Below are 14,895 nucleotides of genomic sequence, written 5' to 3'. Positions count from 1 at the left end.
TGGCTAAAGACGCTTCTATGTAAATAACTGTTATGCAATTAATTAGGCGAGCTAATTTAAAATATAATATATTTTAAAACATTCTTTTAGAATCATTCATTTTAGAATACATAACGTGTGACCACAAGTCGTAAAAATATCGTAGATAAACATGATGCTCCTCTAAAATCCGACATTAGATGCGATATTTTAAACGTTTTATTCAACACTTAACTAGCTGTCAGTTACCTTATGAATTTAAAACAAGATATTTGCCTTAAATTCTAATTATACATCTGTTAGTGACGCAATGGAACAGCTGATCCTATAAAATATTGTGTATCAGGGACGGAATAAAACAAGCCACTCGAAAACATCGCGAGTTGAGACCGCGCGTACCCTCTACTGTGAACGACCTACACACTACGCAACGAATTAACTGGTTAATTTTATTTAAAAATAGATAATATAGAAGCATCATTAAGATAAGAATAATTAAGAAAATCATTTTTCTAGTCGTAGATAAAGCTTTATACATTTTAGATGCTTAAATTTATTTTTTACAAAATATGTTTAAATTTATGCGCAGAGCGACAATCAAAATTCTAGCACGTATAAAAATAAAAATAAAATTAACTATCGCAATAAAATCGATACAAGCATCGTATAACGATAATGCTATTATAACTAGATACGATCGTCGTAAAATTAATAAAAAATTAGTCGACTTATCGGGCCGGTGTCTTCAGAGCGGTAAAGTCATAAACAGTTGAAGTTAGTGCTTCGGTCTCGCGTTGTGACGTTTATACAAAGTGAGCAGGTGTGAACATTATCTTAATTCAAGCGCTACCGAACCGATCGAGAGGCAAGCTTCGCACATAAATGCTGCAAATGAGATCCTTTTTAAATCTGCCGATATTTATACGTTTGTATTTGCAAAATTTGTCAGAAACACAAGCGGCTGTGTCTTTTGTGGCCGTTTTTATTTGATTGTAATTTAATAAATTGCTTATTGCTTAATAAACTTGATAAATTATATTGCTATAAGAATAAATCTTGAAGTCGAGAATTGGCGCCGTTAGCTGATCAATCTTTTCGAAACGCAAGTATTTGCCGTAAACGGCTCAACGGATTGCTAATTTATTTAAATTACCCGTTTCTGTTTAATTGATATGGGTAATAGTGTTCCATAAAGTCGTTTTAAATTTATTTTACTTAATAAGCAACTTTATATCAATGTGTTCGGAATAAACATCACGAATACAATTGATGATGTAATCTTGTAAATTCTTTGTGGATTATTTTTATAAATGAATAATACAAAATATGTGTACGTAATGTATACGTTACACGATATAGGAACAATTTGATTGATATTTTAAATTAAGGCAAGGTAGCCTACAACGATAAGGCCGTCAATTACTACTCATATATTTTTCATAATTCTCTCATGTATATAACCCAATACCAATTACTGCCGTAACATGAATTTCGTTTCTTGTAAGTGACCCTATTTCCATACGGATTACAAGCGTTTGACATTTTGGCGCCACCAAAACGACCATGTATCGAGTAATCAATGGAGACTTAACTTTAGCAAGTCAATTAAGTAAGCTCTAAATAGTGTTAGTTTCAGTTTCGGTGAGGTCAGAAGCGAAGTGCGGGGTCGCGGCCCCTGTTAATATACGAGCGAACTTCTATGGAATTCAAATTCTTTATAGCCGTTTTAACTACCTACGGAATCGACATTTTGCTTCAAAAAATCAGTTTGTTCAGTGAACAGCAAATATTTTAGCATATAGATTTTTATAAGCTAACGTATAACTATAGTTTCAAATGAATTCAAAAAAAGAATACTTAAATTCATTATAAGTTTAGCATACCTATCACAAAATAAAATTGTAATAATTTAAATGCTTTTGAATCACCTTACAAACACATTTGTATATCTTAATTGCTAGTAAAGATATTGTATATTCACATTTTTGCATTTACTACTTGGTTATTTTATTCTTGTGTTTTAAATAAAACATGAAAGTTAATGGAAACATGCAGTAGGTATTCAGTACTACTACAAACCCATTGAAATTGTTATCGAATTTGATTACATGCCGTACGATGTATCATTGCTGCAGTAATTGAGAGTCATTACACATTTTAATATTAGGGGAGGAAACCATAATTTTTAGCTATCTGTACACACATCAGAAAATATTAGCCATGTGTAGAGAAATTAATATTAAATCGTACTTATGAATACACTACGGTACCTATTGCCACTAGAGATGAACTGCTAACAGACAATGAATAAAGAAATATAAATTATAATAACTAAAAACTTTGCCTTTTTGCCTATTATAAAATTCATGTCTTTCATAGATAAAAGGCTTAAGTATTCTTCTTGGTAATTCATTAGGATCTTGGTATTTGAAATGGACATAAACAATTCTTCGTAAAACTTTAATTCACCTACGTTGTAGAGCGGTATGTCTTATTATGATTTGGAATGTGAATTAATTTTTTTATTCATATTATAAGTCATACAAAGAAATTAAAATTCCATAACAGAAATTACAAATGCTAGTATTTCATTACTTATTTTATATAAATAGTTAGTTTTATATTACAAAAACGTATTTTACAAAATGTATGAAATTACACAACAAATTTTACTTTTAACGAAGTACCGTCGTAACCTAAAGCACTAATTTAAGAATAACAAAAATTTCGCTTCCTAACTCAAAGTGCTAGGATAGTGTTTGGCGACGCTTGTTTGCAGAGACATATTTTCGCGGCGTCGACTCCGTGCGCTCGCATTTATAATCTCCGCGGTCTTTAACCCTATAAAACAACTGACATATTTCAGTTTCACACAGCACATTATTAATGGAAACAACATTACGACCCTCAATCACGTCCGCTGTATTCTTTAAATCGACGCTTTACTGGAACTATATTTATTTAATATTTTAATGGCTAATTTAAAACACATTATGAGACTTGGCTTAGCACACAGCCCGCGACTGTTTTCCGTTGTAAACATGACGGCGAGACATAATGTTTTATGTATCGCCAGTATGGTTCAGAAGGAAATTCGCATTGTAATTCTGCGCGAGCGTCGGTGATACCAACATTCGTGCCGTGTTAGCCAAACACATCTCCCGTGATGCGTGTGAAAGAGTTATAACAGACTCATTTCAACACCCAGCCTTACTCACGTCCCTTGCACGTAACTGGCCGTTTTCTTAGCCAGCGTCTGATAAGGTAATAATTAAAATACAGCTGTAGATTTGTGTCAGCTGCCCGCCGCTGATTGCACGTCGATCGACGAAACGTGTGTCGCATCGCATGATCGGGGCACTTTGCTCCACCGTCAATGAACTGTGGTAGGTCACGCCTTAACAATTCTGACGGCATGCATAATGAACGATAGAATGCTCTCACAATTTGCACTCACAAACTGATCTCGGCGCGTCTTGTACATTCGAACACTTAACTCATACTGAGGCCGATTATATTATAATTTTAGAATCAAAAGCACACCGCCATAGATACGATATAGATAACTTAATTTACTTCGTCCTGTGGGCTAATAAATTATAATTTACGATTGTGTTTCTCGACGTGGCCGGTGAAAAAACGGTCATCGTAATAGAAATGTCGGTTTTTTCGACCCGCATAGTATCGTTTAAAGGCCGCTTCGAACGGTTTGTAATGTTACTGTTCTCGTCTAGATAAGGAAGAACCTTGATAACTATAGCCGACTCTTTCTAATAGTAATTTCATATAAATAAAAAATATATTAGTAATCTCATAGGCAGTAATGACGTAAATAAATGATTAATGTCCTGTCACACTGAGATTTATTACTTGATAAGATACATATTAATTATTGAACAGACTGAAAACGATTTCAATAATATTTTGTTGTTAATTAAGACAATGATATTTTATCTACCTACATATATATTGTTGTTTTTTTACATTCTTAAAGATTTTACATAGAAGTTTGAAAGTAATTTACATTACTTATAATAATCGAGATTGAATAAAATGAGATAGATATATTTCAGAAAGTTCTACCCATATAAGAAGGGTTGATTAGCCGTTTGCGTGGTGGGGCCCATTTATCACGGGTATCGGCGCCAGCGCAAGCTTTCGGTTAACTTCTTTCCCGCGGTTATCTGTAGAAAAACTGTTTCTTTAATGAGATTTAAGCAACCTTACTTGAAAGAATCACAGACTTTCACCATTACAAAAATTTACAATCGAGGCATACATAAAATTTTATTGTCAGATAATTATCGCGTCCTACCGAAGTGGTGTGATAAAGTTTAGTGATCGTTCTAACGAGAGCCGAAACAAATCTTTGAGTGCCGTGACTGATCGGAAAAATTGGCTACGGAACATAAAAATATGACTAGATTGACTAAGAATAATTAAAGAGTAGCGACTATTGATATCGGGGTAAGTGAACTGCATGCGAACTTTTATCAGTTTTTATATTTTATAACTGTATATAAAATAAACAATAAAGTTAATTTATAATTCCTATTATATAGGTACCAACTATTTCAAGATATGTAAGAACATTATATTTTTCATTATACATAGGTCGACTATTTATGGACAGTCAGTATAGAATGTGAAATTCAATTATGAATTCTACAATTCAGTATTCGTAAATAATTCCGCCTTAGTACCTACCTACAACTTGTAGATTATAAATTGTTTCTATAATTTTTCTAACATAATTAAACATGAATAAACGCTATGAAAAAATAACGTAAGAACACGATAATACAAAGTATATTTTAATATAGAATGCACACTGGAACCAACACGATTAACCGACTTAGTTTAAAAAGACACATTGTTCTGTAAAACGCTAGTTTCGGCACGAAGCCCCTTATATCAAGTAAACGTTTATAAAAAGCGTAAATACTTTAAAAAGTTACGCAATAGTGGACAGTATGTCCACCACAAAAGGTTCACAGAATCATTAGAATGAGGATTTCAGTCTGAGTTTATGAAAAATGTGCCGTAAGCTGTAGAACTTAAAAATTAAAATCTATTTAACACAGGCTTTTCACATCAGTCGAAAGGAGCTATTTATACAGTGTGTTACGATGCAGTTTATGTGGAATTAAATATGGTTTAATAGTTTACTAAGGATAGGTTATCGTTATAAAATTATTTAATGCAATTTTGTTGAATGCAATGAGGAATTTTGCACGTACTGTTTGTTATTATAACGCGTAAGTTCATTCTAGAAAGATGATGAACAGAAGACTCATAAATTAAATTGAATGTTGATACGACCTCGCAATCGAATGATCGATTATATCGATTCCTATCGGATATGTTAAAATGTCTGTAATTTTACTTTTGTGTGGAGTCGGTTAGCGATTGTGGTGCAGTGAGTCGTGCAAAATTATTAATTGCCTTACTCTTCGTAGTCGAGTAAGGCGGTTATCCACGCAGAGCAAAGCGAAATTTAAACATTTTATTATTTCATATATTTCTTTACCTCTATGTGTATAAGATAAAACAAACTAATTCATACTTATTTGTATAAATATAAAGAGAATATTTGTTTATTTCTTTTACGCGCTAATCTGAGGAACTACTGGATAACGATTTGAAGAAAATTCTTTTAACGTCGCGTATTCAGGTGACCACCGTGATCATTGAATGCTATATTCTATATATGTATTACATCAAAGTACATCAACAATTTTCCAACTTAACATGGAATTGTTATTAATAGTTATACATAAAGACGGCATAAGTATATTTTGAATTTTAATGTGGAGTAAAAAATCTTTTTTTTGCATTATTTTTTATAATTATAGTTGCCCTTTGCGGTTTAAACACCTGAATAAAACAAGTTGAACGATTGCTAGTTGTCCGCTTTTATAATAAGGTGGGCAGCAAATTTGAGCAGCATTTTTCCGTTCATAACATTGTTTATTGAGAGTAAATATATTACCATCGCTACTGATAAAGAATTAATTAAAGATGAGAGAAGAGAAATAAATGAAATGAAATGAAAATTGGGAACTATTGAATTTCATTTGTAAACGAATGTCAAATGTGTCGGAATTAGATAATACGTACAACGAGCGAAGTCGAGGCGAACAGCTATTCAATTATATTACATATAATTTGTGTTTGTTCGTTATGATAACTGACTTCGATTTTGACTTATAAACGTTTTATAAATGTGGACAAATAAGCAGATATATGTAGCTATACAAGTATTTGGTACACATAACAATGAGGTATTTCAATTATGATATATGATTATTTATTCCACGTTGTTTTTTATTATTCATTAGTGTATGTAACCATTATGTAATCAAATATTTATCTTGTCTAACAACGTGATGGAGGTGCAATAAAACATATTAAATAATGTTTATGTTACAAAGTAAACTAGGTCAATTATATTTAAATTTATTTCTAAAAGATTTCAATATAAGTAATGTTTAAATGTTTTCGCTAATATTATATCTGCGCTCATTTTATCTTCTCGTGGGTTAATATCCTTAGATATACCTACTCCCTTCCCTCGGGCTGACGCTTGGACGGACTGTATGTTTAATAATACCTTATTTACTTTTACTTACCTATATATTTTAGTTAATCCCTAATAACATTATAAATGCGAAGTTGACTCTGTCTGCCCGTCTGAATGTCCGTCTGTTTGTCTCTTCTTGATATTCAAACCACTGAACTGATTTGGCTGTAATTTTCTACAAAAACCGAAAAGACCATATTATAGTTATATCCCGGTAATTCCACAGAAACGGGAACAATGCAGATAAAGCCCCGGACATGTCTATCTTTTCCTTTGACTATCCGGGCGAAGCCGTGGGCGGAATCCTAGTTTTTTATTGTCACAAGGGCACTAATAATATAAAAGTAAAAATATACTTCTCGTAGGTATATAATATACCTAAAGATATTTGGATGAATAATTTTTCAACCTATTCATATAAAGTTATTAATTTTATTTCCTATCCTAAAACCAATTTTATAACACGGGGTAACAAGTAATTTCTGGGAATTATACAAAAAAAAATATTTTTCACGAAGTTCATTAAATATATTTAGGTATATAACATATATGTTATTTACGATCATGTATTTTTGGTTATACACAAACTATTTCTACATCTAACCAATTTCGTCCACTCAGTATTCGTGCCGCACACTACTGTCGAGACTTGAAAATAGCAGTGGAATAAAAATAATTGGAAGCTGCAAGTTCTCAACAAACAAAGAGTCGAAACGAAACAATTGTAAGATTGCAGCAGAAGTCACGGATCGGGAATAGATAACCAATGATTTTAGATGCAGCGCGTAATAATCTCGACGCGGTTCCCAGATGGAAGTGGCTTTCGTTTGATGTTCTCATGCGTCTGTTTATTAAGTGTGTATGATCGTATTTCAAAAATCGGACTCGGTTTAATGAAGCTGATGGCTGGTATGGAGAACGCGTGTGAACTATAACGTTTACAACTTAGATGATAGAATTTTAATAATCTTTCATTATTTTATTACGAGTTCAATATATACATTGACACGTATTTACCTAGAATAGATAAAGAAATAATATCATTCAATTCATATTGTTGTGTATAGATAATTTAAGTTTAGACTAAGACTAAGACTTCTTATGCATATAAAAGCTAAAATATTAGGCACATAACCATATTTTGTTAAAAAGTTTACTCATGTACTTTCACAAATAAAGTGATGGTAAAATAAATTTCAAACAGGTTTAACCGTAATTATGACAATGTACCGAAAGATTAAAACTATTTTTACTTAGATTCTAAAGCTTGATAACCATTCCGTTTTCGTTTATTTGCAGAGGCGCGCGTCGAATAATTGAAGAGTGGAGCTTTCAACGGTTGCACACAAAAAGAAAGCACGCACACCAAGACGCTCGGGCTTCATATTTATCACTTCACAGCTGCACACCTATGATCGATGCATATCCAAGATGGCCGCCAGCGCACTACGCCGACACGCGGGAAATATGGGCACGCGCATCTTCACAAACAAGAATTGTTTATATCTAATCATCAAATTTAGGACACTGGAATCTCACAATTGCACTGCTAAACGAACGTGCTCACCCGTACACGATATTCGCCTAACTAAATGCTAAAAAACTTAAATGCATTCAAAACTTGAAAGCCATAAAACATATCTCCCCCATTATTAGTTTATGGTTTGCGACTGTTACGGGGCTATTATGTTCTTATTTTTCTGTGTGTACGGTGTTTGTTTTGATTGTATGAGGTGGACGGACGAGCCAATTTAGGGTACCATTACAAAATGCTATTGAGTGGGCCATAGCTGTTTTACTATTGTTCAAGGTCATTTCAGTTATGACTTCACTAAAAAGCATTATGTTTGCTTTGTCTTAGACCAAGTTTTTTTTCATACTCACAAATAGGTAGGTATGTCTTCTTACGCTAATGCTATTTTAAGCCAATTTATATTGATATTTATTTACCATAAATCGTGAACATTTTAGTATTAACGAAAGCTTCATTCTGTTATTGTTTTATTGAGTATTTATAAATTCTTTACGTAACATATATGTGACTAACATAACCTTTTAATATAATAAATCATAATCCCATTCCATTTTAAATGAAAGGCCATAAAAATAGAATTTATTGTACGCTTCAACAATACATCTGAGCTGGAATTCCCTTGAAGTTTGTAATGCAAGGCATATACGTGAAGTGGAGCAACCTTCAAGTCGATCTCTCATGAGTCACGGATGCACGCAGCATTCTATAGTGATATATTACGATGGCTTAGCATTGCGTTCTAAACTGTTGTTTTGGAAAACAAATCAATATTTTATGTTGCTTTTCCTGATATATGACCTGAACTCTAGATCTGGGAAAATGTTATTAATTTTCAAAGAGAATAAAATATACGTTTTTCTTAAACATATGTAATCGTCACATCTGTACATTAGGTATAACTCATATCTCTGCCTTCTTCAATTAGATACACATTAATCAAAAAATATCCAAGTAAAAGAAACAATTATATTTTAAAATGCAATGAAAATAACGACATAATATAAATATTATATACTAGACGCTCGTCCCGGCTCCGCCCGGATATCTAAATTAGTGTTCTATGGTAAGGGAGCTTTTAATCGGGATAAAAAGTATCCCATCACCTAAGTCAACTTATATCCTACCTGTATGCCAAATTTCATCAAAATCAGTATGATTGACGGACCAACATCCAAACAAACAAACTTTCCCATTTATAATATTAGTGCGATAACTAAATGTTATTCTTAAATACCTAGTATAACTTATTTGTTGCGTGCAATTAATAATATGTTGAGTAATATGTACCTAAAGATATTTTAAGATTTATCGTAACAACTTTTTGGAAGTATCTTGGAAGAAAGTAATAAAGCTGTCTTCAAAATATGTTATGTTGCTCCTGTAAAAAAATATAGACGCACACACTTTTCCATTTGCATTACTTATATTAAAACTAGCGGCTCGCCGATAGCACTCGTGCGCGTTAAATAATTTTTTAAAGCAGTCCTGAAGTTCCTGACATTAGCGATTTCAAGCAAACCATCATACCCTTCAGCTTAATATTACATTGCTATTTTTTAGATTAGTATATTTATTAAAGTATGCAACATGATAGAAACCTGCTGTCTCTTTTAAAAGATGTCGATAGGAATCGAATCGCAACAATTTAACAAAAAAAAAAATGAAAAGAAATACAAAATGATACCAGAGCGTCGATTGCGGATTCTTCAAGTGAACAACTAGGTAGTGATTACAATATCTCATTTCCCTTTAATAAAGGAGCATTTAAAATATTCGGCCTCGAGCGAAATTCACTCGGCAATTTTGGAACCTGTTTAGAAATTATAGAGTCAGATCGTGCCTAAGTTTAGACGCATGTAGGGGGACTGACTGAGTAAGGAGTGATTCGTTTCAATATATTTCCTACGTAAATATTAAGTACAATACCTATTTGTAACAAATATTACGAAGTTTAACTGTATGTATTTTAACGCTTTAATGGCTTAACAGATTTTGATAATTGTTTAAAAAGATTTACGGTATTCTGAAAGTGGAAAGGAAATATATAGTTACGACTTATGTGCCATGTCCTCTTGCTATATGGGACTTTTATTTTTGATGACTCGTCGTAAACTTTCCATTACGAATAAGGACGTGGTGAGATTTCTGTAACCTGACAAAACGTAGACATTTTTCTACCTGGTGTTTAACCCAAGCCCTTTTGTATGTAAAACATAAGTAGCCATTGCATCAAGGACATTAATTTAAGGAAGGTATTTATCATAAACATCTCTCTGACGTTTCGACCTCTTTACTTGAATTGCGATGTTTATTTAAATGTTTTAGTAGGTAAAAAATCGCATATTAATTATTATTGAATAAAAAAGAAATCATGTTCTGATTAATAAAACATTCGTAACATTTTGTTGCATAAATTAATCCGCACCTAAATTTCTCTCGGAGTAGCTTGCAGAGTATCTTTTAGGTGACACTATATTACGGATATTAAAATAAACAATATCACGATTCTAACAAAATTAGTTTTCTTTCATTCCACGGTTTATTTCAGTCATATTAGCTATTTTCCCATTCATTTATTAAGCCAGCAAATTATAAAATTTATTGGTAGCACGCGAGCAAAAACCTCTATTTGACGTAAATTAATTAGCGTTATCAAGTTGCATCTTAATAATTTTATTTACAGTGCGATTGAGGCTATAACCTACACATCTTAGTTTTTTGTTTTTCATAATTTGTCGCTTAATATTATTTTGGAAACAACGCCATCTATATTCTTAGCAATCAGTGACATCTTTGAAAACCTGAGATCGAAATGTGTGAGGATGTGTGATTGCTTTTACTAACAAATATAAAAAAATGTACAACTGAAGTTTTTACGGATATCTTTTATTTAGCATCTAATTATTAAAGTTACACTTTTTTATTCATCGACATAATTGAGAGTTTAACAGATCGATTAATAATTTATCATAATAGTGTAACAATTATATTTATAGTAAGTAATGAAATACTAAAAATTGTACTCTAATTATACTGTTTTTTTTTCAAACCCATATATCAATTTAAATTTTTCTTCTTTGTTCAATGTTGTTAAAGAGTATGAAATTATACAAATAAAAATGTCATTTGTTTTTCACCGTAAAAATCAGATATAAGGCTATATTGGCAAGTATCGTTTAAAAAAAAGAAGCCCCCATATGACGGAAGACATTTAGTTACATTTAAAGTCCATTCGGAAAGTTGAACCCTCAGCTAACAACGGCCTTGTATTGTTTTCGCGGGCATTGCGTGAACCCAGGATGAAATACGACGGGCAGTCCGACTACTTCATTTTTATTTTTTATTCCCTCTTACTTAATTTTATCAAACATGAGTTATGAGAATCGAGACCACACACGCGTCGTGTTAATTACGCGTTAGTAATGGCCGGTAACCTGCCGTTGTATTCTAGTTGGGTGGATAATGGAAATTCTTACTGGAAATTGTTTCTTTTTTTATTACACTCTTTTTTAAATACGTCACCTTTTATAAAGCGCAAGTTTTTCGTTGTGATTTTTGTGTTGATTGTAAAAAAAGGTGAAGGAATTTTTGTTGCTTGCTGAAATCTGCTGCTGCTATCAATGAGATCTTCCAAATCACTTTGATTAAATATTTATTTCTCCATTAAAATGTACCTACTCTTGAGCCCATACTAGGTAGTGTCACACTAATTTATTTAAAAAAAACAAATGTAAAACGTATTAAATGTAGATATGGAATAAAAAATATTCAATGACTAAACTTGTATTTTTTCAGTAAGTACAGGAAACGATCGTTCGTTTTAGACCACTCCCTTCAATCATTGTAAGGGGCAACTTTCGCTGTAAGCTTACGAATATACAGTAGCTATTGGATTGGTCATTTTAACCTCAAAGATAATAATAATGCGCCCAAACTAGACCGGGGCATTGACCCGAGTGGACGGCGCCCGCGCCTCTAACCGTAGCGACTAGCGACTAGCGTTAAGACGTTGCATGAGCATCCGCAATGTTTTTTATTCCTATTTCTAACACGACACTCCGCATACTGAATCTTAATAAGGGCTTCAAGCGATACTTGTATTTATTTACTTTAACCCAGCGCAGATACCGACCGTAACGTATTGAGTGACTTATCACAACTGGCAATAACCCAAGATATTCAACTTCACATGTCAATCAACATAATGGCTTAGAGAAATTATTTATATATTACATTTTAGAATACCGTTGGGTAAGTCTGTCGGTATAATTAGAACCTACGATATATAATGGAGGCAGGTGAATAAATTAATTGCTATCGAATTGCATAATACGCACGATTTTCAACTATAAAATTTTAATATGCACTGAGCATTTTGAACAAATCAAAATACACTATCTACAGAAAATAAAACATTATTTCTCATATTTAAGCACACCTTTTTTATTTTTTTAAATAATGAAATTAGGCAAAATTTTATTCCATAAATTAGAAAGAAATTAAATTATTAGAGCCTTTATCAGCCATAAAATATTTTGAATTTGTATACTCATTTATTGAGAAAATTTTAGAAGCTTTCGCAAAAATCATAAAGTATTTCAAAGTCGTCGTATTCTCGTCTGACATTTATTTGATGACAATCACATAATAATGTTACTATAATGTGTCGCACTAATAAGGTGCTAACGAGGGTCGTACATTTAATGTGATTTTTATTGATACTTAAGTAGTGAAGTGCGCTCCCTACCTGATTTTCATTCATATTGGTATCTTATTAGAATATTTTATATAAAGCTTTACAACTGGTTTAAGCGTCATTTTAGGGCCTCGAATGGGAATGAAGAAATTATTCTACGATTTGATTTACCGTTAATTGTACATTATTTTTCAATTCTCTTCTGTGTAATCCGGAAAGCTTCATAGTTTGTAACGAGAGACTAACTTTTAATTTTAGAAACATTTACATAAATTTAAATTTGAGTTCGCATAAATGTACAGTGTGCATAATAGCGTGTAGTACATTGTTTTTATTGAACTTACTTATGCAAATTACTGAATTTGCTGCATAGAAGGATTTTAAAATTGTAAATTATCTAGCTTACCTGCAATGGCCATCCAGGGGTAGAACGTGTGGTTGCTGGGTTGATGCTGGACTGGCTGTGCTGAGGCCGCTGCTCCCGGCAGGCCGCACTGGTTCCCCCACGGAAGGGCTCGTCCTGGACTCGACGACTCGCTGTACCTGGCTTCTGGGGTGCACGCGGCAGGCCGCACTAAAGCTCCAAGCCCAGAACCCCACGCTTCCTTGCCTCCGTACCCATTCTGTTGGTCTGCACCAGCCTTTGAACAATCTGCTTTTGCGTACTGCTGTTCGCCAGCGTAAAGCTTACAAGCGGCAGCAACTGACGCATCGTAAGGCGAGTCTTGCGGTCTGGGCTGGTGCAAGGCGTGAGGCTGGGCGTACGTCAAGCCCAAGGGAAAGCCACGGTACTGGTCGCCGCCACCGCCGCCCTGGTGCACTCCGTGGGCCCCGTAGAAACCGCCCTGCTCGAAGTAAGAGTTCATGGTGAACAGTCACTGTCACTAACGTCACTCTGTTAGAAAACACTTATGTCATTGCGGCCCCACGCGCCGTGATAACGCGACCTCGCAGTCACTCCGAATATAGACAGAGTGAATATTAAACTTTATTAATTTTATTGCCTATTAAACGTCACTCGAGCGTCATAATGGGCTTCGTCGGCGATAAAGGCCGGTTGACGTGTGTTTACTTTTTACGATTATTTTACGACTTGTAGGCGCGTGCCGCGATTTTACGAGTTTTTAAGCGGTACCGTGTGTGGCCAGCTCGACGGCTGAGTCACGTGCGCTTTCAGGGTTTCAGTGTGGGACATGTGTCGGGACGAGCGCGAGCGAAGTTTGCAGTCGCGAGTGGCGGGAGCGCGCGACTGTACAGCGAGTGCGACCAGCGCGACTCGGCTCACGCAATCTACTGAGCGCGGTACCGAGAGCACGCGCGCCGCCCCGCGCGCCGCCTGCGATCGCAACACTGCCGATTGTTCCGTCCCCTTTTCGCTAATCACTATAAATATTATCAGTCATGCTCTCCTTTCCTTTCTTATCACTCCTCCTGTACACGTGCTCTACACTTCAGATCAATCCTTTACTTTCAATAATGTACAAGTAGACTTGAAACGTCATAAGAACAATATAAGCAATGTTTTAATATTACTCGATATAAAACTTCAAAAGTGTTTGAAAGTCTTTCATTTAATGAGTAATAATGGTCAATAATAAAGGCTCGTCAAAATGTATATGTTCCCATCAGAAAAAAAACGTCTTCAAAAGATCGGTAATGACTTTGCCACTGAAAAGTTAAGCCACAGAAGTCGTAAACTCATAAACGTACAATTAGTGAAACGGGCCAGTAAAGAAAAGATTTTACAACCACTCTACGGTCGGGCCACAATGAGCTCGCAGTATCGTAACAAGGTGCTGAATAGAGTGAGAAGTCGTAAAGATGATTATTATTTCTTCTACTACCTGTTTTTATGACCGATACGTCTATCTTACTCCCACTCGAGGCAAAGGAGAACGTGTGAGTGAGATGGCGCGCCATCGGTACAACGCGATTGCGTGGTCGGCACGAAGGTATATATAGCTATCTCTGTCTGCCGCAGTGTGGCGCGTGCATCCAAAGACGCACTATCGAAAGGTAAACAATAGCGCATTATCGCAAAAGCACTCGGTTCGCGCCACCAAATGAAGACATCAAACGAATGAATGGCTCTCGGTAAAGCGG

The 14,895-nt window shown here is 34.3% G+C and overlaps 1 protein-coding gene and 1 long non-coding RNA gene across 3 annotated transcripts in view; one reads left to right on the top strand and one right to left on the bottom strand.

Moving 5' to 3' along the window:
• The window catches only part of LOC119837820, a 47,821-nt gene extending 38,924 nt beyond the window's left edge, over positions 1–8,897 (top strand). Inside the window, exon 3 of the long non-coding RNA XR_005288172.1 lies at positions 7,862–8,897. This is a non-coding gene — a long non-coding RNA (uncharacterized LOC119837820). The remainder of the gene's footprint in view (positions 1–7,861) is intronic.
• LOC119837807 (homeotic protein ultrabithorax) overlaps positions 1–14,130 on the bottom strand; it is a 79,906-nt gene extending 65,776 nt beyond the window's left edge. Inside the window, exon 1 of one of the 2 annotated variants that reach the window (XM_038363574.1) lies at positions 13,199–14,130. In XM_038363574.1, coding sequence (XP_038219502.1) covers positions 13,199–13,658 — 460 coding nt within the window. In that variant the 5' untranslated portion in view covers positions 13,659–14,130. The remainder of the gene's footprint in view (positions 1–13,198) is intronic. The other variant, XM_038363583.1, reaches the window with a different exon arrangement.
• Between the last annotated feature and the right edge of the window lie 765 nt (positions 14,131–14,895).

Source organism: Zerene cesonia, chromosome 3 (assembly GCF_012273895.1).
Source record: "Zerene cesonia ecotype Mississippi chromosome 3, Zerene_cesonia_1.1, whole genome shotgun sequence".
Lineage (NCBI taxonomy): Eukaryota > Metazoa > Arthropoda > Insecta > Lepidoptera > Pieridae > Zerene > Zerene cesonia.
This window is presented reverse-complemented; position numbering and strand designations above follow the sequence as displayed.